This window comes from Aspergillus udagawae, assembly GCF_001078395.1.
Source record: "Aspergillus udagawae IFM 46973 DNA, scaffold_8, whole genome shotgun sequence".
Lineage (NCBI taxonomy): Eukaryota > Fungi > Ascomycota > Eurotiomycetes > Eurotiales > Aspergillaceae > Aspergillus > Aspergillus udagawae.
Genome location: NW_025091271.1, coordinates 1,866,422 through 1,890,546, shown reverse-complemented (window position 1 = coordinate 1,890,546; position 24,125 = coordinate 1,866,422). Strand labels below are relative to the sequence as shown.

General features: G+C 51.4%; 11 protein-coding genes across 11 annotated transcripts; 4 read left to right on the top strand and 7 right to left on the bottom strand.

Annotated features, from left to right (window-relative positions):
- Nucleotides 1–92: 92 nt before the first annotated feature.
- Nucleotides 93–1,829, bottom strand: Aud_010127 (putative glycosyl hydrolase family 88; the record flags this gene model as incomplete). The annotated part of the gene is made up of 5 exons (XM_043294970.1): nucleotides 93–185; nucleotides 243–1,152; nucleotides 1,222–1,400; nucleotides 1,458–1,629; nucleotides 1,705–1,829. The coding sequence occupies 5 exons, from the start codon at nucleotides 1,827–1,829 to the stop codon at nucleotides 93–95; spliced, it is 1,479 nt and encodes a 492-aa protein (XP_043150905.1).
- Nucleotides 1,830–1,941: 112 nt separating this feature from the next.
- Nucleotides 1,942–3,622, top strand: Aud_010126 (MFS transporter; the record flags this gene model as incomplete). Its single annotated transcript, XM_043294969.1, has 2 exons — nucleotides 1,942–2,011; nucleotides 2,079–3,622. 2 exons carry the CDS (start codon nucleotides 1,942–1,944, stop codon nucleotides 3,620–3,622), a joined length of 1,614 nt encoding a protein of 537 aa, XP_043150904.1.
- A 472-nt stretch (nucleotides 3,623–4,094) lies between these two features.
- Aud_010125 (aldehyde reductase II) lies at nucleotides 4,095–5,153 on the bottom strand (the record flags this gene model as incomplete). Its single annotated transcript, XM_043294968.1, has 1 exon — nucleotides 4,095–5,153. The coding sequence occupies one exon, from the start codon at nucleotides 5,151–5,153 to the stop codon at nucleotides 4,095–4,097; it is 1,059 nt and encodes a 352-aa protein (XP_043150903.1).
- Nucleotides 5,154–5,757: 604 nt separating this feature from the next.
- Nucleotides 5,758–7,947, top strand: Aud_010124 (GMC family oxidoreductase; the record flags this gene model as incomplete). The annotated part of the gene is made up of 7 exons (XM_043294967.1): nucleotides 5,758–6,098; nucleotides 6,156–6,173; nucleotides 6,231–6,452; nucleotides 6,513–7,173; nucleotides 7,231–7,697; nucleotides 7,763–7,806; nucleotides 7,874–7,947. The coding sequence occupies 7 exons, from the start codon at nucleotides 5,758–5,760 to the stop codon at nucleotides 7,945–7,947; spliced, it is 1,827 nt and encodes a 608-aa protein (XP_043150902.1).
- A 1,587-nt stretch (nucleotides 7,948–9,534) lies between these two features.
- Aud_010123 (uncharacterized protein) lies at nucleotides 9,535–10,500 on the bottom strand (the record flags this gene model as incomplete). The annotated part of the gene is made up of 1 exon (XM_043294966.1): nucleotides 9,535–10,500. The coding sequence occupies one exon, from the start codon at nucleotides 10,498–10,500 to the stop codon at nucleotides 9,535–9,537; it is 966 nt and encodes a 321-aa protein (XP_043150901.1).
- A 1,033-nt stretch (nucleotides 10,501–11,533) lies between these two features.
- Nucleotides 11,534–12,498, bottom strand: Aud_010122 (SDR family oxidoreductase; the record flags this gene model as incomplete). The annotated part of the gene is made up of 2 exons (XM_043294965.1): nucleotides 11,534–12,152; nucleotides 12,215–12,498. The coding sequence occupies 2 exons, from the start codon at nucleotides 12,496–12,498 to the stop codon at nucleotides 11,534–11,536; spliced, it is 903 nt and encodes a 300-aa protein (XP_043150900.1).
- Nucleotides 12,499–15,200: 2,702 nt separating this feature from the next.
- Nucleotides 15,201–16,235, top strand: Aud_010121 (thiamine pyrophosphokinase-related protein; the record flags this gene model as incomplete). Its single annotated transcript, XM_043294964.1, has 2 exons — nucleotides 15,201–15,232; nucleotides 15,299–16,235. The coding sequence occupies 2 exons, from the start codon at nucleotides 15,201–15,203 to the stop codon at nucleotides 16,233–16,235; spliced, it is 969 nt and encodes a 322-aa protein (XP_043150899.1).
- A 653-nt stretch (nucleotides 16,236–16,888) lies between these two features.
- Nucleotides 16,889–17,747, bottom strand: Aud_010120 (uncharacterized protein; the record flags this gene model as incomplete). The annotated part of the gene is made up of 6 exons (XM_043294963.1): nucleotides 16,889–17,258; nucleotides 17,306–17,336; nucleotides 17,388–17,425; nucleotides 17,474–17,490; nucleotides 17,543–17,614; nucleotides 17,673–17,747. The coding sequence occupies 6 exons, from the start codon at nucleotides 17,745–17,747 to the stop codon at nucleotides 16,889–16,891; spliced, it is 603 nt and encodes a 200-aa protein (XP_043150898.1).
- An 835-nt stretch (nucleotides 17,748–18,582) lies between these two features.
- On the bottom strand, nucleotides 18,583–19,384 carry Aud_010119 (glycoside hydrolase family 12 protein; the record flags this gene model as incomplete). Its single annotated transcript, XM_043294962.1, has 3 exons — nucleotides 18,583–18,662; nucleotides 18,709–18,926; nucleotides 18,978–19,384. 3 exons carry the CDS (start codon nucleotides 19,382–19,384, stop codon nucleotides 18,583–18,585), a joined length of 705 nt encoding a protein of 234 aa, XP_043150897.1.
- Nucleotides 19,385–20,859: 1,475 nt separating this feature from the next.
- Aud_010118 (beta-glucosidase) lies at nucleotides 20,860–23,177 on the top strand (the record flags this gene model as incomplete). Its single annotated transcript, XM_043294961.1, has 3 exons — nucleotides 20,860–21,381; nucleotides 21,431–22,147; nucleotides 22,194–23,177. The coding sequence occupies 3 exons, from the start codon at nucleotides 20,860–20,862 to the stop codon at nucleotides 23,175–23,177; spliced, it is 2,223 nt and encodes a 740-aa protein (XP_043150896.1).
- A 189-nt stretch (nucleotides 23,178–23,366) lies between these two features.
- On the bottom strand, nucleotides 23,367–23,921 carry Aud_010117 (uncharacterized protein; the record flags this gene model as incomplete). The annotated part of the gene is made up of 1 exon (XM_043294960.1): nucleotides 23,367–23,921. The coding sequence occupies one exon, from the start codon at nucleotides 23,919–23,921 to the stop codon at nucleotides 23,367–23,369; it is 555 nt and encodes a 184-aa protein (XP_043150895.1).
- Nucleotides 23,922–24,125: the final 204 nt, after the last annotated feature.

Sequence of the window (24,125 nt, the reverse complement as noted above, 5' to 3'; positions counted from 1 at the left end):
GGCTAGCCTGACATGACCTAGAGCTGACGAAGTAAATGTATCATTTCATTAATAGACCTAACTATCCACCCGACATATAGTATTAACCCCTCTCAGATGCCCGCTCGCTCCATCTCCAGGGAGGCCAGGGCAAACGCACTGGTCCCAATCAAGCTGTTCGTTGTGACTGCTCGGTGAGTATAATACTGCAAAGATTGCCATTAGCCAGAAGACATAGGACCTCGAAAGGGGACAAAACGGACCTCGTAATAAGGCTTCTCTTCGTGCAAGCTGGCGATGATGCTCGTCCCGAGGAAATCCAGGGTGTCGTCCTCCTGCCTGCGAACGACAAAATGCTCAACCACATCCTGGTAGAGAGCGCGTGCAACATCCAGTACGTCCTGAGATCGCACTTGATCATGGAAACCCGGCATCGGGTCCTGGACCCGAAGATACGAAGATGCACGGTGTTTTCCAACCGTCTCCAAAGTTGGCGAACGTCCGGCACCGGGCAAATAGCCTAGACGTACCCCCTTCGCCAGCACATACGCAATCATAGCACTGGCACTGGCTTCGACGAAATTCCCCGGCTCTCCCGGCCGATCCATTACCTGCCAGACGGCATAGCGACCCGATTTTTCGGCGGAGTCCTGGATAGCTTCCACCGTCGCTCGGGTGAGACGCTGAAAGATTTCAAGGATGCGCCGGACTGTCTTGTCCTTGCGCATTGCATCGGAGTTGTCTTTATACTTGGATCCGATGATCTCCAGGGTGTCCACCGTGCCGATGAGGTACCATGCTAGACTCCGGCCCCACACAATGGGACTGGCGCCAGTGATCGGGTGCGCCCAGGGAGCTTCTCGCGATGCATCGTAGCCGTGCTTGATCAGACTCGTGGATGGCTCGATGCTCTGCTTGTAAAGAAGGTCCAGCTGAAGCAGGGCGGAGTCGAGGTTTACACGTGGGTCGCCGTAGGTCATGCCGTACAGGGTGGCGAAGGGAGCGAAGCCGTACATGCCGTCGCTGTACGAGAGATTGCCGTACGGAGGGTAGGGGGGCGGCGGATCTACGAAGTACCAGAATCCGGAGTTCTCATTTTGATATTGCAGTTCCAGGGATTTCCGGAGGGCCTTGAGTACGTTGCGATGGAGTGGCTCATCGAGATTCATCTCCCTGGATTAGCGAGTACTCTACCGTCAGTCGGGGCTCATATCAATAATTGGAGAGATAGCTGGCACGAACATAATTGAACGGCCGACACATAATCGGTCAAGCGATAGGTCGCGTGAGGATGCCGTCGCATTGAGGAGGTCCTCTATGTTGGCCTCCACGCTGCGACGGTGATAATCCGACCATCTGGCGATCTCTGCTGCGTCGCTGGACTGAGCGATGGCTGCTCTGAGCGCTTCCTGGAATAATCCCTGTGCGTGTATGTGTTAGTAATCAGTACTCACGACCATGCAACGACAGTGCTGCACCTTTTGGATGACCCCCAACAGACCGTCGGCCGGATTGATTCCTTCGCCTCGCGCGATGACACTCTCCAGCATCCAAGTGGAGTGCTTCGGATGGCGGACGGCCAGACCAGGCCTGTCGGCCAGGACCAGCGAGAGCAAACATGACAGTGAATAGAGAATCTTCATAACGCCGCTTGAATAGAAGTTAACCATGAAATCGAGAATCAGCGTGGATTGACGGACGGCCGTTGGTTTATGGTTGACCTACAGTCGCTTGACTCCGGGCAGGCCGGCCCTAAAAGCTGTCCCCGGAGTTGGTGGTCGTGGGGCCCGGAGTTCGGTGGTTGGCTCCGGCGGACGGTCGCCGCCGCTCCCAAGTCCGGTCTTGGACATGATGGTTGCATACGACTGATGTTTCTTTAAATAAGGGAATTCATTCCTCCTGCTCCTTCTTCTTACCATTGAGTTCTTTGGATCATAGTCCATTGCCAAACAGACAAGCATTATGGCTGCTGAGTCGAACCACAGTCGCAGCGAGACCCAATCGGTCTCCACTCAGGATGGTCTTCCGACAGGTGGGTGTTCTTTGATCGTTCTGGCTGGATTTGGAATGAAGGAAATAACCATTCCCACTGACAACAGGTACCATTCCTGAGAACGAGAAGATTTCCACCCTGGATGATGAGAAGGGTGCCAAGAACGAACATGTCTACATCGCGGATACCCTGCCCCTTCGACGCCAGATTCCCTTCATCTTGACCATCTGCTCGGCCATGTACACGAACCAGCTCGGGCTGGGCCAAACCATGGACATTGTTCGTATCATTGGGGACTGGTACGGAATTACCAATAGCAACGAACTGTCGTGGTTGGTGGCCGGCTACAGCTTGACCATTGGCACCTTTGTCCTGATTGCCGGCCGGCTGGGTGACGACTTTGGACACAAGAAGATGTTCATTATCGGCATGGGCTGGTATGCGCTGTGGACTCTTGTCTGTGGCCTGGCCGTCTATTCCACGCAGGTTCTCTTCATCTTCGCCCGTGTCTTCCAGGGGATGGGACCAGCGGTGACACTGCCCAACGCAATCGCCATCCTTGGCCAGTCATACGCCCCTGGGCCGCGCAAGAACATGGCCTTTGCCTTCTTCGGCGGCAGCGCACCCTTCGGCGCCATCTCTGGCTTTGCAACTGGTGGCCTTTTTGCGCTGGCCTGGTGGCCCTGGGCGTACTGGAGCGCAGCCATCGCACTCACTTGTCTAGCCGTGTTTTCCGTCTGGTCCATCCCACCTCAACCACTGAGCACTACGTCCAAAACTCTGACGGTGGGCCAGAAGATCGCACACCTGGACCTTCCAGGCTGCTTCACAGGCGTGGCCTCTCTGGTCTTGATCAACTTTGCGTGGAATCAGGCCGCGGGGGTCGGATGGCAAGAACCATACGTGTATGTGTGCCTCATCCTGGGGTTCCTGTTTGGGGCAGCCTTCTTTTGGGTGGAACTGCACTGGTCGGAAGATCCCATCCTGCCCCTTGCGGCCTTTAACTCCGACATTGCCTTCGTGCTGGGCTGCACGGCCTGTGGCTGGGCGACCTTTGGAATCTGGGTGTACTACGCCGCCGTCTTCGTCATGGAGCTGAACAAAGTCAGCCCGCTACTCCTCGCTGCGTGGTACAGCCCGGTGATCCCTTCGGGACTCGGCTCAGCGCTCGCCGTGGGGAAGCTTCTCGGTCGTGTCTCGGCAGCGTGGGTCATGGTCATCGGCATGGTCGCGTACCTGATCGGGTCGATTCTCATCGCCACCATGCCGACGCACCAGATCTACTGGGGCAATTTCTTCTGGAGTGTGCTCATCATCTGCGTCGGCATGGACTCGTCCTTCCCCGCCGCGACGATCATCTTCTCTGACGCCGTGCCGCCTAAGTACCAGGGCATCGGCGCCAGTGTAGTCATGACCGTCGTGAACTATAGTATTTCACTGGGGCTGGGCTTTGCCGGGACGGTGGAGCGGGAGATCAACAATGGGGGTCACACCTATGACGATAAGAAGAAGGGGTATCGTGGCGCATTCTACTTCGAGGTCGGGTTGGCCGGTTTGGGCCTGATATTGAGTCTTGCCTTCTTGGTCAAGGATCACTTCCGCAAGAAGGCCAAGAAGGCAGCTGCTGCGTATGAGGACCAGAGTGCTTAAAAAGGGAAGACTGCGAGTGAAGGGAAGGGAAGTCAGTTGTGGATCAATTCCGCGTACGGCAGATTGGATGAATAGAGAATGAGTGAGGAGAGCCACGGTTTGGTCGACTTTTTTCGGTTCTACGTCTAGTCATATATCCCACTTTCCAGTTTGTGAAGAATCAACTACTACATGCATTAATATTCACTTCATTTGGGCTCATCATATGATAGAATAAAGGGAGCGGCACAGGATAGATGGCATGGCAGTGGCTTTCTTTTCAATGAATGAAATAGACCTTTGACTTGTAAACTTGGTTATCATGACGTTGAGGAACTTACCAATACGCTAAAAGCATCTTTAGACACAATTTCACTCATGACACCGTATTCTTTCCTAATCAAGAAATACGCATACTCAGGTGACACATAGTACGAAAATATAAATATGATACCGTTCATTTGACTACGTAAGCTACCTCATCCCATCATATTCAGGGAAAGTTCGACCGCTTCCACTTCGGGTCGCTGTTGAGACAATTATCGCGCACACTGTCAAAGAACGACGTAAAGTCAAGTCTGGAGTACCGCTTCAAGAGCTCCTTCGACCTCCGAGTATCCACCGTACTACGATCATGGACCTGATCTGGATCATCCTCAGGCCACGGCTTCGCAGGATCGATCTTGCGGAACACACTCAACCAGCTGTTGAAGTTGAACGGGCCGGCAAAGGCCAGCAGCCGCTCATTCTGCACATCCTCGTGCGTCAACCCCGCAATATGCAGCAAGGCCACGTCGGTGACATCGACAAAGTGCCGGGGAATGAAGGTCTGCAGGGGCTTGTAGTAATTGACGGGGTCATCGAAGAACTCCTTCACCCAGCGGCCAGTGCTGCCATTCTGCTTGGCATGGATGATGGGCCCCACAATGAAATCCGGTAGGACGGTGTTGATGACGAAAGCGGGATTGTTTTCCTGGGCAAACTTCCAGAACTCCCGCTCAGTGGAGGTCTTCAGGGCGGCATAGACGTCCCAGCACCTCTCGGGTTCGTACGGTCCCGGTCGCCATGCCCGCTCAATGCTGCTATCATTCCAGGTGTTGGTGTCGACGTGGATCTCTTTCTCCGGCTGCGGGGTCAACGCAGCAATGGCGCTGCTGGTCAACACGAAGCGCTTGACGCTCGGTTCCTTGGCGGCGCTGTTGAGGATGTTACGGAGGGCCTCCAGCATAGGAGTGATGATCTTGTTGGGATCGCTACCGAAGGACAGGTCGCTGGCCACATGAGCGATGCCATCGACGCCGCGGATGGCATCGTCGAAGGCCCCCGGAGCGGAGATGTTCGGCACCACCACCGTCTCGAAGGACGCGTCTGGATAGCGCCTTGCCATGGCTTCGGTAATCCAATCCGCCTTCTCCTGGGTTCGCACCGTGCCTCGAACCTTGTAGCCGCGCTCAAGGAGGTTGAGGGCAAGGTGAGAGGCCAGGAAGCCATTCACACCGGTGACCAAGACGAGGCCACCAGGAGGGACAGTGGTAGGCGCAAGGGAACCCATGATTGAGTTTTGGATGCCTTTTGATTAGAATGGAGAAAAGAAGCGACTGGCACGATGTACTGTGGAGTGTTCAGTATTCCAATTTGACTCTGGTCTGCCAATCGACGAGACCTGCCTTGATATAAGTACATGATGTCTGGTAATAACATTTCTGGATGAAGCCCATAATAGTCCATTTGCTGGAGGAGTACGAAAAATGCAAGTTCAACAAGCGTACAACCTCAGCAACCGCCTCCTAGTGGCGGTCATGGCTGCTGCTGTACTCCGGCGACGTCCAACTCCGATTGTGCGCTAGCCCCGGAGAAGGCGCCACTGTCGCAATCCCGACATGATTTGTAAGTCCCCGTCACCTATATTTGATTTGTCTCCGGCTTTGTCGTTCTTTTATGCTTCAAACTCCGAACACACTGGAGAAGTGCTTCTTCCTGCTTCCACATGGCTCCATGCCACTCCGGCGGTAGGAGGTTTTGGATGCCGTGGCTGAGGGGGGACCCAGATCCATATGGGGAAGCCCGCGCAGCTGAATCTATCACGGCCAGAATTTAATATTATCGAGCTGCATACTCTGACCATTTCACAAGTTCAGTTCTTCGGTTGAGAAACGATGTTCTGGCCTCTTTCGGCCCTACTGCTCCCTGCCCTTGCGGGTGCCTTTCGCCACGGCCACGCACGAAACAACACCTTCGACTATGTGATCGTCGGGGGAGGCACTGCAGGGATTCCCATAGGAACACGGCTGGCCCAGGCAGGATACGAGGTGGCCATCGTCGAGGCTGGTGGCTGGTATGAGGACTCGGAACCGATAATGTCATCCACTCCAGCCTTTGGTTTCGCGAACAATGCTGCCAATGATTGGGGCTTCATGGTCGAGCCCCAGCCGGGTATGGGGGGAAGAGTCTTCGGCTATCCCCGCGGGAAATGCGTGGGAGGCTCCAGTGCACGCAAGTGAGGAATCGCCATCATTAACTTTATTGGAAAGCTTCCAGTGCTGACTGATGATAGTGCGATGATCTACCAGAGGTACTGATCTTCCCGTACGCTCGTCTCATTGTAGTCAGCTGCTAAGGAATATACCAGAGCCCCTGTTGGCGCATTTCAGAAATGGGCCGACCAGGTCGGGGACCAAAGCTACGCATGGTCTGAATTCGAGCGGTTTTTCAAAAAGGGCACGAACTTCACAGCCCCAGATCCTGATCGCCGAGCCCACAATGCGACCCCGGGATACCATCCAGGCGCATTCTCGTCCGGCAGCGGTCCGCTGACGGTGACGTACGCCAACTGGGCCTCGCCGATCTCAAGGTGATAATCATCGCTCTCCTAATGTCGACTGCCGATGAAGGAATTGCTGACACCTCGCAGTTGGATCCAACGGGCTATGAGGGCCGTCGGGATTGATGATGCTGGTGACTTCAACAGTGGTCGTATCATCGGTTCGCAGTATTTCGCGCTGACAACCATCCCGGAGACGCAGGAGCGCGCCTCCGCTGCAAATACATATCTGAAGGAATTTCAAGATCTCCCCAATCTCACCGTCTATACAGAGACATTGGCGAAGCGAATCCTCTTCGATGATACTAAGACCGCCACGGGAGTGGTGGTGGAGATGGCTGGCATGGAGCACACGCTCGCCGTCGACAAGGAGGTCATCCTATCGGCTGGGGCCTTCCAGTCCCCTCAACTGCTAATGGTCTCCGGAGTCGGTCCGGCGAGTACTCTGGATTCCCTCGACATTCCGATTGTTCATGATAGTCCGTACGTGGGACAGAACTTGGTAGATCACGTCTGGTTTGGAGCGGCCTATCGCGTCAACGTCCCGACGTGGACCAAATGGGCCAACGATGCGTTCGACATGCTCCGGCTCTACGTCGATCATTATCGCCAGCATCGGCAGGGGCCCTTGACGGCGAACGCGGGCGACTTTGGTGCTTTCGAAAAAGTCCCCAGTCATCTTCGTGCCGCATTTACTCCGAAAACTCTCCAAGACCTGGCAGAGTTCCCGGACGATTGGCCGGAAGTGGAGGTAAGCACCGCCACCTTGTGAATCAAGCTTCCACAGGTCACCCATAACCACTCCCAGTACATCGTCTCCCCAATGTACCTTGGCAACTTCAACGACCCACTGGGCCGCCAGCCCAAAGACGGCTACCAGTACGCGTCCATCACCGCGGCCCTCGTCGCCCCCGTATCGCTGGGCAACGTCACCATCCAGTCCGCCGACACCCGCGATCCGCCTGTCATCAACACCAACACGCTGGGCTCTCCCACCGACCAGCAAGTCGCCATCGCCGCCTTTAAGCGTCTGCGAGAGATCTTCGAGGCTCCGGAGTTGGCGCCAGTTCGCCTCGGTGACGAGTATTTCCCAGGGAAACATTCGGTTCGGACCGATGCGGAGATCTTGCAATTCATCCAACAAAACGGCCTGGCTTTCTACCACGCCGGCTCTTCGTGCGCCATGGGGGATCCTGAAGCAGTTAACAGCACGGCTGTGGTCGACAGCAAGGCACGGGTGATTGGCATCAATGGTGTGAGGGTTGTGGATGCTGCGTATGTCATGGATCCTCTGCACGCTGCGTGACCCTACATTGTGTGTGATACTGATATCATGACAGAACGCTGCCGTTCTTGCCTCCCAGTCATATTCAAAGTGCAATCTGTATGTCCATTGATCTGTCCTCATGCTCCTCCAAGCATGTGCTGTATCCACTAACCTGCTATCTTAGATGCCCTGGCCGAAAAAATTGCTGAAGAGATCATACATGAAGAAGCAAATGAACCCGCACGAGTGGAATTGTAACCAGGGTGGATTTTTTTAGTGGGTAAATTATATCGTTCGTTTTCTCGTTTTCTTTTTTTCTTTTTGAAGCATACTTTTGTTCCTTTTCAATAAATAGGCAAAAAAGATGAGTCCCTTATAATCCTGATTAGCATCTGTCACCTGTGGGCTGGCTGACCCTAGCCGCAAATCTATATCCAATCCATACAATCCGGTGGATCTGGGTTGGCCATGGTCCAACCCAATATTATTGCATGGCGAGCACGCTAGCTGATTAGTAGGTGTTGGAAAGGAATATATTGAAGTTATCTTTATTATGTCCTTGTATATATGTCGGATTCAATTAGCGAACCGCAACATGGGTGCTTGCCATTTGCATGTTGTACGGTTGCATGAATAGACAACTATATATTATGGTTCTAAAGTATTTCTCTATTCCTAACCGCTGGAATTAAGCCTAGTGATGCTTCTTTGGATTCTATAGCTCAAGTTCAGACTGGATTGGCTTAGAAGGGATTCAAATGATTCAAAGCATAATATGGTCTAAGGGATAGAACATAAGCTCACTCCTGTATCCTGCAACGTGGATGCCGCAACCACCTAATTCTCCTATTGCTAGTCACCTGTATTGTAAAGAATGAACTTTCACTTGGTATCACTCATGACTGCCTTTTCAAAAGCATGTGTAGGACAGTTGTTTTCTTCTCAAGTCGTGCTGGAAGATATTGGTCGATGATTCAGTCATCGCCCGCTGAGCAGTGAGCAAGTTTAGAGAGTTATGAAGGATCTGCCGTTGAAGACCAGGTCTATTATGTGATTGCTGAACTGGCAGGATCAGACACCCGTTGGGTTTTAGACCCTAAATGTTCAGACACCAGAGGATTTTGGAAGCTCAAGCGTGTAGGTTAAGCCGAGGAAGGTCCTTCAAAATTATTTCATTGCACTGCTCGTAAAGCGTAAGTTTATGGAATATGGCGTCAGTCAGGGTCACAGAAGCCTTAGACAAATGACCACAACAGCAAGAAAAAGGATGCGAAACGTGACTACGGGTTAGCTTGAGTCACTCAGCTAACTCATCATTCTGCCCGAGTTTTTGAGCCAACCGCTCTGTACCAGTGGTTAAACACTAGCTATAGAGGGACAATCACCAATTGGCAAAGACCCCATTCTTTCGATAAGCGAAAGTCCTGGTGACACGGAGAAGCTGTGAGGTACCTAGTCTCCCAAGGCTTAAAGGTTATTTAGGTCTAAACCTTCAATTGCATCATTCAACTCGCCAAACAGGGATGTGAAGGAGGAGTCAGGGCAACTGTGGCAGTATCTGGAACTATAACTTGAATATCCCGAATCATACCACTGTGGTGATGTGAACGACGATACCGTCTGCACGAGATTTCTATACTTCAAGTTCGAGAAAGGAGCCGCTGGCCTCGGCGAAAGCAGATCGATTGAGTGCATCTCCTTGGAAAGAGCTCCATACATGATTGAGCTGCAGTTAAAGCCACACCCCCGAATGCCGCTTAGAAGGACCTCACGTGTCGTATGAAGGAGATGAATTAAATTATTGACAGCTTCCTGTCTGCGTTCATTCATCACTTCTGCGTTTCATTAGAGACTGAGCACCTTTAGTGTCCATCTAGCCTTACCTATGACCATATCAGGTATCGGAAGCCCCAGGCTGTTGTTAATCCAACCGTTACTCTGCGACATGACAGTCGATGTTGATTCTTTGAACTGGGTTGGAAGTTGGAAATACCAGGAAATCCATAACCACAGAAATAGATCACGAGAGTATGTTGAGGGGATTTTTTCCTCTAGAGCATCGATCCAGATAGTCATCCAAATGTACACGGCTTCCTTGCATTCATAGTAGTCGGCTAGGACGGCCACCTTAGCAAGCATCTCAAGAGTTAACTTTCGCGGTATATGGTAGTGTTGATTATGAATAGCACGGAGTAGGATCAAGAGTGCTTCGATGTCCCAGCTCTCTGCAGTAATCTCGACTGAGCCTTTTTGCAGATAAGCGACACTTTCCTTCCAGCTGCCAGTAAGTATTTTCTTGAAAACTGAGGAGGCAAGCATTAAATGCTTCGCGGAGACTTGGATGCGGAAGCAACTCTCGTCCTGCTGTTCACAGGCGAGTCCGATTTCGATTGGACTTTCGGCAGGCTGTTCTTCGGTAGGTTGGTCTTCGGCAGGCTCTGGGTTAGACTCTTCGGCAGGTTGATCTTCGGCAGGCTCTGGGGCGGGATATTCGGCAGGTTGTTCTTCGGCAGGCTCTGGGGCGGACTCTTCTGGCGTTGGAGTCGGCTCAAAAGAAGCCCAAACAGCGCTAGATAATACATTCTTCTTTTTCTTCTTTTTCTTAGAAGTCGACTTTGGCTTTGCCATATGGTTCGTTGAGGTCTCAATATCCTCTGTAAGACCCTGGACATAATCGCATTGTTCTGGAAAGGGTTGAGAGACCATGCTGGCAATCATATCTTCGTCCGGTTGCGCGAAAGGAGAATCTGCGTTGCACAATATTATCACCACTTCGCCCTCTGGATCAAGAATATAAGTTGTTCGATTCATAGTGGCTAAGGAATAAACTAGAAGATGAGATCTTCGCCCAGTAAAAGAGAAGGGAGAAGAATAAATGCAGAGGATCGTGAACGATGTACAATATCTGGGAGGCTCGAAGTGATCCATTACTTGTGGACTTTTGATATATTCTCTGACTTACACCAAGGTGAATGCGTGGCTGTCCCTGATTGGGGCTCGCATATAGTACGTAGACTTTGACGTGTCACTCCATTTAATGGCTTTGACGTTTTTGATATTTTTATCAGAATGACAATGATTGGTCTGACATGACAGGCAAGGGCTCCATGAAATGTCCTATAGAGGGTAGATTTAGGCAGGTTGAATATTTCTACAGTGCGGTGAATACTTAAAATCCCTTTTCTTTTTGTAACGTAGATATTGCTAATATAATCCTTCCCTCTTGATCCACGAAATTCTGAGAGGCTTGACGGAATTTTGGTGGCTGGTAGCTGTTTGGATAGCGTAAATTTGAATGCGTCGGATTGGATTGGGGGGGTTGTCTGGCTCAGGTAGGTGTCCGATTTAGTTGATATTCACGTTATATCTCAAGATGAGCTGCTGCCTACCTATAATTGATTATATTAGAAACGCCTCAAGGTGTAGTCAAGTCGGACTCCCATCTGAGGGGAATAAACGAGTAAGCATTATAAGTCTATTTGGCTAGTTCGGATCTCTCTAGTTATATTAATACTTCAGATGCTGAAAAGCTCTCTTCCCCTATGATCTATCATATATTACTTCGGTTCCTGTAAGTTAGGTGGCATGGAGAGTCCAGCATAAGCTAACCTAACCACAGGGGGCCTGAATCAACAATTAATAAGTTTAAATAGCGATTTGGTGAATACATTGAGATTAAGCAGGAGGAGCAATAGGCATAGTCCACCCCTGGACAGCTGCGTTGATAGCTGCAAGTACAGTAATAAAGCCCACTACACAGACTTAGTAATGGGGCTTGCTATAACCAACTTGATCAATAATATCTGGCTAGGAGGGTCTAAGAGACATCTCGATTCATCCCGAACTAGCAACTAGCATAATTCGTGCTATTAATAACACCCTTCCACTCATCCAGAAGTCTTAGGGTCTCCTCGCATTTTTCCTTGATTGTCTCGTAGCAATCTGTACCAAGGGGTAGTCGAAAAGGGATCTTCGTTCCTGCGGCGACGCCCTCTGCTCTGACAAGGTCCAAAATAATGGATACTCCTTTTTGGACATCCCCGGGTTGCGCCCGATCCTCCGTAGCGAGCATTTTCCGTAAGTCCTCCGATCGCCCTATGTACTCAGGAATACTGGACTGCGCGACTTTCAGATTCGAGCTGGAGAGTAGCAACGTTCGAAACCGGCCGGGCTCAATCAGAAGAGTCCTGAGGCCTAGGGGCTCGGTCTCCCTCCAGAGACTCTCGACGAGGCCTGCAAAGGTCAATCGACTGCACTCGAGGAACTTACGAGGTATCTGACCTTCCAGGGCAAACTTGGTTCCTGAGTATGGACCAACCAATGGGTCACCATACCACCCTGATCGGGAGCTAATGAAGACAGTCGTCCCTGACCTCCTCTGTCGAAAATGAGGCAGAAGAGCCTTGGTGACTTTGAAAACACCGAAAACGTTCGTATCAAAATTTGCACGGAAATCTTCATCACTGCGGCAAAGGTATAAGCTGCACAGGGCTACTATAGTGAGAAAGAAGGCCGGGTAACTAACGGGACATTTTCCCAGGCTCCAACAGCAACATAAGCGGCGTTGTTCACCAGCACATCAATATGACCGTACATTGCAATTGCCTTTGCCATTGTCTGGTTGAGATTATCCTGGTCGCTTGTCACATCAAGCTGCAAGACGGCGGCTCCGGCGCTGCTCAGATCTTCTATGCTTTCGGCTCGGCGCGCGGTTGCAATGACTCGGTCTCCACGAGCGAGAATCTGCTCCACGAAGACCCGGCCAAATCCGGAGGAGCATCCTGTAACGAGCCAGACGAGGGGAGACATAGTAATTGATGCAGAAAGTCAAGATGAGCAGAGGAAGACTACTGTATGGGAATGGAATTGAAAGATATGTCTTCTAAAGCGCTTTTTATGTACTTGCTTCTCCAGAGGTTCCTTCCATCGTCGAGTACGGTAAAATCTGCTGTGACTCATTTACTCTGAGTCATATTGGAGTACTTCTGTAAGAGGATGCGTTAATGATCAGGCAAGGTAGTTTGTTGAGCTTGATAATGAGGGTGCGGAGTACTTGGGAGATACGTCCAGCATAATGCCGAGAAATCTTTTTTCATACACAGGGTAGCTCGTAAGCCACTTGCAGAATATACACTTTTAGGGCCAGTAGGAATCTGGGGTAGACATCTTGGCATTAGCCCTGGTAAGCACTAGTCTGAACCAGACTCGGAAATTGGGGGTTGAATGGTATTTGCTGGCCTTGATCCGGACTTGACAATCAGTATCTCCGGCACACAGATAAGCCATAGCAGGCAAACGTTATCTGGCTGAACCTAATGCAGGGCACAAAGAAACCTTCGGCCAAGGCCATTTCAGTCTTCTGATGCTCTGGTCATAGTTAGACTTCACCTTATAGTTTCAGAAACGTGCTTCATTAATGTCACTATTTTTACATGGAAAAAGACAATAGCGATGAGCGTATACAACTAGAGCTAACTTGATAAGAGGCGGCAGCAAGGGAATAGTTACATATTATTACTTCCCGTACTTCCTGTAAAGCATAACTGCCACATATCAAAAGCTTAGCCAAAAAGCTGTCTAGATAGCCATCTCTAGCTAGTAGGGATGATAGCAGCAGCGTCACCACAGCAGGGATACAACAATATCTATCAACTGCTTTAACGTCTAATAATCTGCGTTTCTCTTGGATTACTGCAGGTTGACAAGACCTACCAGGACACTATGACGCTCGTAGCAATCTATACAACTGACTATGAATCGAGTATTCAATGTTCCATACCAAATCACCTGCATATCAGTACAAATTAGGGGTCATACAGCTGAGACTGACTCTTCCGTGGTATCTCAAGTAGAGGTTCAAGTCTGTGAAGTAGAGCTGCGAAAAGTTTCTTTTCCTTGACTGGATTAGAAGCTGGCCAGGAGATTGAAATGGGCTTCCTACCCCAAGCAGCAGCATTCTTCTCCACAAATTCAGTCCAGGTAGTGGGCTTGCAATGGAGCAGCTTCGGGCTATCATCGAGACTTTCTCCAAGGAAATAGCCCGGATCCTCAACAATCAGGTGGTTCTCAAAGTACTCCTGAGCGTCAGCTTCCGGCTATGACGCCCTGTATTGCTCAAGCGCGGTCCTAACAACCACCTCTTCCTTCCCGGTAGTTACTTTGGAGAAGGTATCGACCGTCTCCTTGGGAGAGTAGTATGCAGAATTGCAAGGACATGCTGTCCCTTCATTTTGTCCAGGTTTTGAGAGCGGCTCAGGAAAGACCTAGGGCCGTTGGGCGGTCTGGAAGCTCCCTTGATACTGGCTGGAAATGCTTAGCAGTGTCCTCGGCGGCATCAAAAGGGGGACCTTGGCCCTCTGACCGTCCACCAGTAGAACGACTGATATACCCGTTGTCCTTCTTGGTGATCATCTGAGTGATGTTGTTCATATAGTAACTAGGAAGAACAAGTGTGCTCTGTACCACATGTTCTTTGATATACTTCTCGATGTTGCCTCCGTCACATGGGGAAGCGAAGAAAAATTGACGTGAGAATCACTAATATTCTTAGCCACCTATGTCACATTCTTGCCCTGGGAATACCGAATGTCGCCATTGGCGGCCTCCCAGTAGTTGGTGACTAAGAAAAAAAGTGTCCCCTTTTCAGGGCGTTGGTGAGAGACTCGTCGGAGTTCACACCGCCGGTGCGTATATATATCATATCAGTACTCGGCACACCGATAAACCCCTGACCAAGCACCAAAACAACATCAACATCTCGCTTGACAAGTTCCTAAGCTGATTCCATCGTTATGTCACAGGTAATGCCACGGATTTTGTTTTCTTCGGAGAGCTGGGATCTTCAAGAATGTGCTTGATAGCGTAACCAGTGGTTTCCGGTGTCACTAAGACAGTAATAGTCTTCGACATTTTGGAAGTGAGAACTAATCCTCTACTCAATAATACTGTTGAATCTCAGTCTCTTCCTTAAGGAGCATTCCGGTCGGTCTTTATATCTTCATTGTCACAACGCCAGAACAATACATGCAAGGGTCATGACTAAGAGCCCAGTAGATCATCCTCCATCCTCAAACGCACAGACCGAGGCCTTACACCCACACGCCAAGTTTGTAACTACGTTACTACGGTTGCTTGCGAAAGATTAGGCAGACTGCGACTCCGAGCGACCGAAATATAACAAAATAAGCTTTCGGCAGTTGCTTGACCTGTTCCATGGACGGTGAGATAAATGAGTTCCCTTATGTCAAGCCAGCCCCTTTTTTGCTAATCTGCTATCTGCTTTGTTCCTCCGCTTTTGGCTGTTCCTTTGTACTCCAGACGTACGACAGGTGCAGATTAGGTAATCTTTCCATTAGTGAATGGACGGGGTCTGCCCAGGGGGCAGAGAGATCAAGTTACCAATAGTCCATGTAGTAAGATAAGACTGGAGACACGTAGCACACAGCCGGAGTAAGCCAACCGCATTCTTTCACCTCGAACATCCCCCGATCGGATCTACAGCACATACGACCATGTCCAAAACCCTCTTTGACATTGTCTCCGAGTTAGATAAGCATGTATTCCTAAAGCTCTGGCACATTCTCAATGCATAGATACTAACACATCGTAGCTTCCCATACTACGAGGAGGAACCAGTACGCTTCACGCAAACGCTCAAATCCTACCACGCATTCAAAGTACAAGGCATCGATGCAAGTCTCGGATACATCCCAAACTCCCTTGTGAAGAGCATCGCATGGCCAAAAGAATATTGGATTATCGAGTCCGGGGCAATTGTCCTACTGAACCCCCCAGACAATGCAGCGTCCATACGCACTCGAATCATTCAAGACGCAATCAACAGGATGATTGAAGCCGGGTATACCAATATCCTAAAGGGCTGGCGCAACGAAAGATTCCCAGTTTACGGACCCGGTGGCGTCGTTATCTTGGAAATTGAACGGTCAGCTAGCTCACTATTCGGCATTGTAACCAGCGGCGTTCAGATGCTTTGCTACGTCAAAGACGCCAAAAATGGTATTCACCTCTGGATCGCTAAGCGCTCGATGCAGAAGCAGACCTATCCGAGCATGTTGGACTGCACTGCGGCCGGGGCCTTGAGCGCGGGAGAGTCGCCGCGAAGCGCCATGATTCTCGAGGCTACAGAGGAAGCGTCTATCGAACGTGAAATTATCGAGAGTGGCATGAGCTTTGTCGGGGCTATCTCGTATTTCCACATGAAAGAGTCATCTATTGCGCTAGGGACTGACGGGGCCTCGACGGCTGTTCTGTTACCCGAGGTCGAATACCTGTATGAGCTTCAGCTGGACGAAGGTATTGTTCCCCAACCAAAGGATTCCGAGGTTGAAGACTTTCGACTTTGGAATCTGAACCAGGTGCTTGACGCTTTGGGCAGGGGCATGTTTAAACCAAATAGTGCGGTTGTGGTCATTGACTTTTTCATTCGCCATGGCGTCATCACACCAGAGACGGAGCCAATGTATGAAGAGATTGTAAGAAGGCTGCATCGGCGGCTGCCGTTTCCTACAGCGGAGTGGTCCGCATAATCATGCACATCTTTCGATGACTCCTTATAGGAGCCAGCGGAAAGACGAGGGGCAAGACCAAATTCATGTGTGCTGCACTTAAGCTATTGTCCCCATCTTCAATAAAACGCGACCAGTTGAGGCTCCTGCTCCAGAATAGTATTACACTCGAGACTGCCGTGAACGCGCAAGAGAAAAGTTTCAGATCCTCCCGCCCGGTCTAGTTGGCCACAATTTCAACGCGGCTCTACATGGACGTTATATAAAAGATGTAGAAGACTACTGCAAAATCTATCCCTCCACGGCAAAACATGTGATGTAAACTTTGCCTGATTTAGGTGTCGCCAACTGAAAGCAAAGGCGCAACAGCACGGACACTCTGATCTATGGCGAAGTCTCAGATAATAGACGCGGAAATAGAAGCTGATCTCGGTCTGAAGTTGTCCAAGACTCCATTGGAATGGCACCTCGAAGACCAGGATTGTTTCGTTCTTCATTTTATTGCGAGCCAGTACACATGTTTAGGTCTGATGTATGTGTCTGGCACAGCCGATGACCCAGCCCTTATTCCACACTCTTAGACGATGGCACAAGTGGGGGAATTTAAGCCATAATATGCTAAGGATATTCACCAGCAACAGAACTATCTCTTAGAGGGGTAAGGGACACGAAAGTTATGCTCGCACCACCATACCGGCCATCACCGCACCCACCAGCATCATCGGCGCCATTGTTCTACCTGCGACGTTTCCAGAGGCTGTCGTGCTCGTGGGGAAAGTGCCTGCTACGGTCGCACCTGCAGTAGAGCTCGTCGTTTTGTTCGTTGTAGCTGCAGTAGCAGTCGCCGCAGTGCCAGTAGGGAATGGACCTGTCCCTGCCACAGTCAAGGTAGCCGACACGATTTCCCTAATCTCGGTTCCAGGGAGAACAAATGTCCTATCACGAGTCACGGTGGAAGAGCGAATGTGCCATGACTGGCTGTACGAGCAAGTGGCGGTGGTGGGTGTGGGAGAGCCTGTAAAGGTGCACCCGGTGCTTGTATAACTAGGACCGTCAGCGCGTAGCAGGATTATTTCAACAGTAGAACGCACTGAAAATTGTTGCTCATGATGAGGTCGTAGGCTGCGTGATCCGGTCAGTCATGTCCATTGACCGGGTACATCGAAGGCCTACAGCTGGGAGCAGCGATCAATGTCGCGTCTGGATCGAGCCTGAGACAAGACGTTTTGTCACTTGCTGGAGGGCAATTGATTGCGTACGTCGTCGTGTCCCCGTTCTCGAGTAATGGTCAGATTATGACAGACGGTCCGCGGCGCCATAAGACATACTTCACCTATCACGCGTCCCTCATAATCCTGCCAGTAGTTGCTTGAGCCTGCAAAGCCTACCCATGGCATGGTCTGCTCGGTATGAGCATCATCAAATACAGTTTATGGAAATTATGCGTGATGCACTTACTAGGACAAATTCCGCCAGACTGAGCTTGAAACAGCCCAGCGGGACTAATAATGAGAGTGCGTACACGGACCGCATTCTGTGCAGGCTGACCTGGACGTAAAGCTATCAGAGCTCCCTGCATGGAATGTTGGAATGAACATGATTTATATCTCTGCTGACCATTTTTGCAATATAGGGCGCCTCACTTCTCTGAGCTAATGCCTAAGTCTAACCCACTAGTTGCTTCTTAGGTTGCATTCAGCGCAGTGGTAAAGCCAATCATACTGGTCTCTGGTCGGTTAGCTTGGAACAAGCCCAATCAAGTCGGGCATAGAACGTCTCGCCAAGCAAAGTTTTACCATAAGTCCTGACTCATTGTCTAGGAGGGTCATTGCGGCTGATTTGAAGAAAGATTGTTGGTTTATCGTCAAGGTGTATTGATGGAGCTGATAGAGACATGGTACTTTATGGAAGGTACATTGATTATTCCTTGGTCACAGTCTGAATGATGTCTGAGAGATGAAAGTCATAATTATGTATCCCGCTCTCCTGGAATGGAGAAAGGTAAACAGTACTGCCGTCAGCCCTTTCATTCTTTCCATCATCCGGAGCTGCTAACGGCGAAGCGGTAACAGCCGAGCTGACAGCCGTGGTATTTGGATGCAACGAGATTGAGAGCAGTTCTGCATGCTTGATTCATAGTATACCGTTATCTGTTTATGACAACAAAGCGAATATTGAGAGCAAACCAATATACCAAGAAAGACAGTAAAACATGATCGCAGATCTTAGGATCAGTATGGATGAAGGTCTCCTTGCCGCATTCTCAGTCTCTATGACTAATGTGGGATTTTCCATAATACCCCTTATTTCAACCAGTGCACAGCGGCTATGGTCCAACATGAAGCCATGGTCCCGCAAGCTCACCAGCTCAGTTTACACTGGCAGTGAACTTCGACACTTTCATGGTGGCACGACCGCCAGTGAACGGCTCAGTCCCGAATTGCATATCTACACCAGTCAGTCACGAACGAGCAGGTTAACTGAGGGCACTTACTGATCAGGTACTGGCTCGAAGCAGGGTAGCCATGGTTGTTGGTCAGATAGCGCCAAAAGTCCATGACATCTCCACTGAATGAGGTGATCGGGGTGGCAGAGACAAAGCTGTACGTCTTCTGGGTACTGCCGCCGTACCACAGCTCCCACGTATGGCCGGCAATATTGGCAGTGCCAATCCGCGAGCCGATGGGCTGGACGCCACCGTAGCGGGCGAGCCTATGCCAATCGGTTAGGTCCATTTAGTCCAACCTGAAGACAAACTCATACCAAATCATCAGTTCATAATCCCCGCTGTAGGTTACATGGTTGATATCCGCAGCTGTGAACAGATCGTACGCTACGTCCGCACGAATGTTGGTGTTATCGTAGCTCCACTGCACGGTGGTTGGGATACTGCCGATCTGGCTGACATGCTTCTTGGTAAGGGCGACCTGCGAGTTGGCGTAGCTCTTGACCTGGTTATCGCCGCCAGACCACGTCCAGGTCGTGTGCCACGCCACGCCGGAGTTGGAGATGCTATCAACGTAGGTGCATTGGGAGCCGGAGCCGGAGCCCTGACCCCAGAGGTTGTTGTTGACTGTATACCGGCCGTTGCTGTAGGTGCCATACTGGTTACAGAGGGTTTGAGCGAGGGCAGAGGAGAAGAGGGCTCCAAAGATTGCGAAGGTCTTCATGTTGTTCTGCAGGAAATTCTCTCTTAAGGCTTGGACTGGAAGAGAATTGACTCGACAAAGACCAGGACGGCCTTCTTTATAGATGCTGAACCGCAGGTGAAGACCACCTCCTCTGAAGAAGCCATTGTGTCCTCAAGGCTGTTGGTGTTTCATGTTGACAACAGCCTAATCACGGCCCTCACCTGTTGAAACATTCTGTAACCGGATATAGAGAATATAGGACTAGGCCTTCTCTATACAGAAAGAATCGCCATGACAGTGTCCCATTTGAAACAATCTGCCGGCAAATACGGTATCTGCACTGGTAATTGCATCCTGGGGACAGGCATCTAGGCCCGAGAAGCCGATGGGTAGGACCCTGAATATCTTCAACTCGTGTCTAGGCTAATTCGCTAGAAGTAATATCTCCGTTGAATGGTCTCTTAGGTATAGACGAAGCGGAATAGAGTGCCCTAACACGGAAATGGTAAGTCTGAATAGCGCCGGAGTTTAAGCCAACCAAGATTTGTCTTCAGCGCCACACGGACCTACCCTGCATTTTACAGTGAGGTATCGGCATCTGGCCGATATCCTCAACTGCCTAGCATTGTAGCGAGGCGGGGTTAAAGGCCAAGTCCGCACGAAAGGGGAAATCCTGAAGCTGATCATCATTTCGACTTGCCAGCTTGCCTGAATGGGTAAATGGGGTCTCTCCCGCGACTCTGAGGAAGATGCCTGATCTTATAAACAGGCATAAATGCCGAGGAGCTATACCGTCAATAAGCAGGAAAATTCAAAGAAATCTGCACCCAAAGCTTTGTGACATATGTCCTTTCCGCGGTGTGAAGTGTCAGCCGTCCCCATTCATGTTGATCTCTGCTCCTTTGTTCGCACGCCGCAGAACGACTGTACAGGCCTCCTTAAAAGGAGACGGCCAATACTTAATCAAATGCACAGCCGAGACCAAACAGACTAGTAGATTCGGCCTTGATTTGTCGGCTTCCCCCACCCCGCAATGCCCAGCGTCCACGACGCGGTCATAATCACGCCCATCCTTTGCGGGGAAATAAGGAAAAGAATACTAGCCGTCTCTAGTGAGCCCATGCCTTGCACCAGTCCAATAATGATGGCCCATGTAATATTAATCTCCTTGGTAAAGTTTGCGGAGAACTCAGCGATGTAACAGTGCCACGAGAGCGAAGCGATGTCGGGGTGCATCTTTCAGAGCCATGCGATGATTTTACAGCAGGAAAATGCAGTCTAGCTCATCAATCTAGACCCCGCGAGATGGTCCATTCCATCTTTCATTCCGATCTGCCCGCTGTGGCCGTGCACTATTGATTCTAATAACAGTGGCATGGCCCATGCGGGGAAGCAAGGGGCCTCTGCCCCTGTCGATTCTTTCCCTCTCGCTATTTTTTCGGCGCAGGATAAATAGCGACGAACCCCTCCCTGTCCGATCAGTTTCCCAGTGATCAGCATCGACGTCCGCTGACATGCAGAACCTGTTCCTTTCTCTTCTGGCGGCCGCCGTGACCGTCCACGCCTACGGTTCCGGTGGCAGCAACTGGGATCTAGCGTACTCTCGCGCCAAAGATGCCCTGCACAAGCTCAACCAGACCGAAAAGGTAGGGCTGGTGACTGGTGTCACATGGATGGGCGGCCCCTGCGTAGGCAACACATACAAGCCTGAGTCGATCGACTACCCTTCCTTGTGTTTGCAGGACTCGCCGCTGGGTATCCGCTTCGCAAATCCCGTCACGGCCTTCCCAGCGGGTATCAATGCCGGTGCGACCTGGGATACGCAGCTGCTGTATGCCCGGGGAGCAGCAATGGGCGCTGAGGCGAAGGGACTGGGTGTTCATGTGCAGCTTGGTCCCGTGGCTGGACCTTTGGGCAAGAATCCCAACGGAGGCAGAAATTGGGAGGGATTCTCGGTTGATCCGTACCTGAGTGGTGTTGCTATGGAGAAAACCATCAGAGGAATGCAGGACTCGGGAGTGCAGGCTTGCGCCAAGGTATACTCTCCCCGTTAACCTGAAGAGCTTCGTGCTGATTATGAAGTAGCACTGGCTGGGAAATGAGCAGGAGCACTACCGCGACACAATCAGCTCGAATATCGGCGACCGTGCAGCACACGAGCTGTACGTGTGGCCGTTCATGGACGCAGTCAAGGCCGACGTCGCGTCGGTAATGTGCTCGTACAACAAGGTCAACGGCACCTGGGCGTGCGAGAGCGACGCGATCAACAACAAGCTCATGAAAAAGGAGCTCGGCTTCCCTGGGTACATCATGAGCGACTGGAATGCGCAGCACAGCACTGTCAACAGTGCCGTATCCGGACTGGACATGACCATGCCCGGGAGTGACTTCAGCAGTCCTCCCGGCAGTATCTTCTGGGGACAGAATCTGGAGGCTGCCGTGGCCAACGGATCCGTCCCGCAATCTCGCCTCGACGACATGGTCACTCGTATTCTGGCCGCGTGGTACCTCGTCGGCCAGGACAAGGGGTATCCTCCCGTGGCCTTCAGTTCCTGGAATGGCGGCAAGGCCAACGTCGACGTGACAGTCAACCACGCCACCGTCGCCCGTGCCGTCGCTCGCGACTCGATCGTTTTGCTCAAGAACAACCAGGGCGCCCTGCCCCTGCGCAAGCCCAAGAGTCTAGCGATCGTGGGCCTTGATGCCATCGTCAACCCTGCCGGACCCAATGCCTGCTCTGACCGCGGCTGCAACAATGGCACACTCGCAATGGGCTGGGGAAGCGGAACCACCCAGTTTCCCGTACGTTTGAACGCATCCTCTTGAATTCGACATGCTAACTGGACAGTACCTCGTCGGGCCCCTTGACGCCATCCAGAAACGCGCTGTGGCCGACGGCACCAAGATCGTCCCCAGCACCACCGACGACCCCACCGCGGGAGCGTCTGCGGCCGCTGCGGCCGAAACAGCCATCGTCTTCATCAACTCCGACTCAGGCGAGGGCTACATCACCGTCGAGGGCAACGAGGGCGACCGCAACACCCTGGATCCCTGGCACAACGGCAACGAGCTAGTCAAGGCCGTCGCAGCCGCCAGCAAGAACGTCATCGTCGTCGTCCACAGCGTCGGCCCCATCATCCTCGAGACCATCCTGGCCCAGCCCAGCGTCAAGGCCATCGTCTGGGCCGGCCTCCCCGGCCAGGAAAGCGGCAATGCCCTTGTGGACGTGATCTACGGCGACACGGCCCCTAACGGAAAGCTCCCCTACACCATCGCCAAGCAGGCAGCCGACTACGGCGCCAGCTGGATCAATGCCCAGACGGATGACTTCACCGAGGGCTTGTACGTCGACTACCGCCATTTCGATGCACAGGGGATCACCCCACGGTACGAGTTCGGCTATGGCCTGTCCTACACCACGTTCAAGTACAGCGGTCTCTGGGTGAACGTGTTCACGACTGCCGGTGCGGCCAACGGCCAGGTTGTTCCCGGCGGTCCCGCCGACCTGTTCGAGGTGGTCGGTCAGGTTTCCGTCTTTGTGAGAAATAATGGACGCGTGGCTGGTGCCGAGGTGGCCCAGCTTTACATAGGTCTTCCTGACTCTGCGCCTGCAACGCCCCCTAAGCAACTGCGTGGCTTCCAGAAGCTGATGCTCCAGCCTGGCCAGATGGGCCGCGCGACGTTTGATCTGACGCGCCGGGATCTGAGCTACTGGGATGTGCAGCAGCAGAAATGGGTGGTGCCCAGTGGAACGTTCCAGGTGTATGTTGGCAGCTCGAGCAGGGATATCCGGGAGCAGGGTTCTTTCAGGGTCCGTCGAGGATGGTCTTGAGGTAGTATCAGTATATTGTTATTGGAAAATCTATAGTTGAGCACTATAATATCATTCTTGAGTCTAGTTAATCATGAACTTGTCTTCACCTGTCCGTTTCCAATACCGTTAGACCATGCTTGTAGACATGACTAGCTCCATAGCCACCAAGTGCTGAAGAGGTAGCGTATAGCTACATATTGCTGCATTCTAGCAGCGCCAGTCTCCGTAGTCTCTCTGAAGCTGAGCACACCTCTCCACCGCAGAGAGACAAATATCACGCATGAAACTGGGAACACGGTCCAAGAGCTTGCTGTCCAGTATAGGATCCTCCGCCCTTCTCAGACGTGCCAGGTTACTGGTTGTAAGTTGCACGACAAGATCCCTGAGTCCCCGATCATTCTCCGCTGTGGAATTGTACACTTCAATGACAGCGGACGTGAATGAATCTCGAGTTGGGTACCTCACGGACTCCTTGAAGTACTCCTTCGCCTTGCACTTGAGAGCATCAATTTGGAAGTAGTCGCCCTGAGCGTACATCTGCGCATGGAAGTAAGCCTTCCCGGTTCGTGGAGTTGCCATGCTTGTTTGTCCCTCAACCTCTGCGAAATGTTCGATCTCTCCTTCGGACAGCGGTTCCATCTCCGGATATTCTTGTGGTTCGTAGGTATAGTTGCCCGTGTAGAGAAATTCAAGCGCCTTCTTGACCAGGGTTGGATCTCGGTCATCAAGTCTTATCTGCCCGTCACCTTCCTGTCGATGCATGCATATCAGTATTGTATATAGGTAAAGAGGGAAGCGAAACACCTTGAATCTTCCATCACACGCCACCTCAAAATACTTGGATTGAGGATAGATGATGTTCCTATGAGCTGGGAAGTCTTGATCATCACAGATGATGGTCAAATCGCTGTATTTTGGGTTGAGGAAATTGCTACCAGCGAAGTCAGTTTTGTGGAGGGCCGGTGG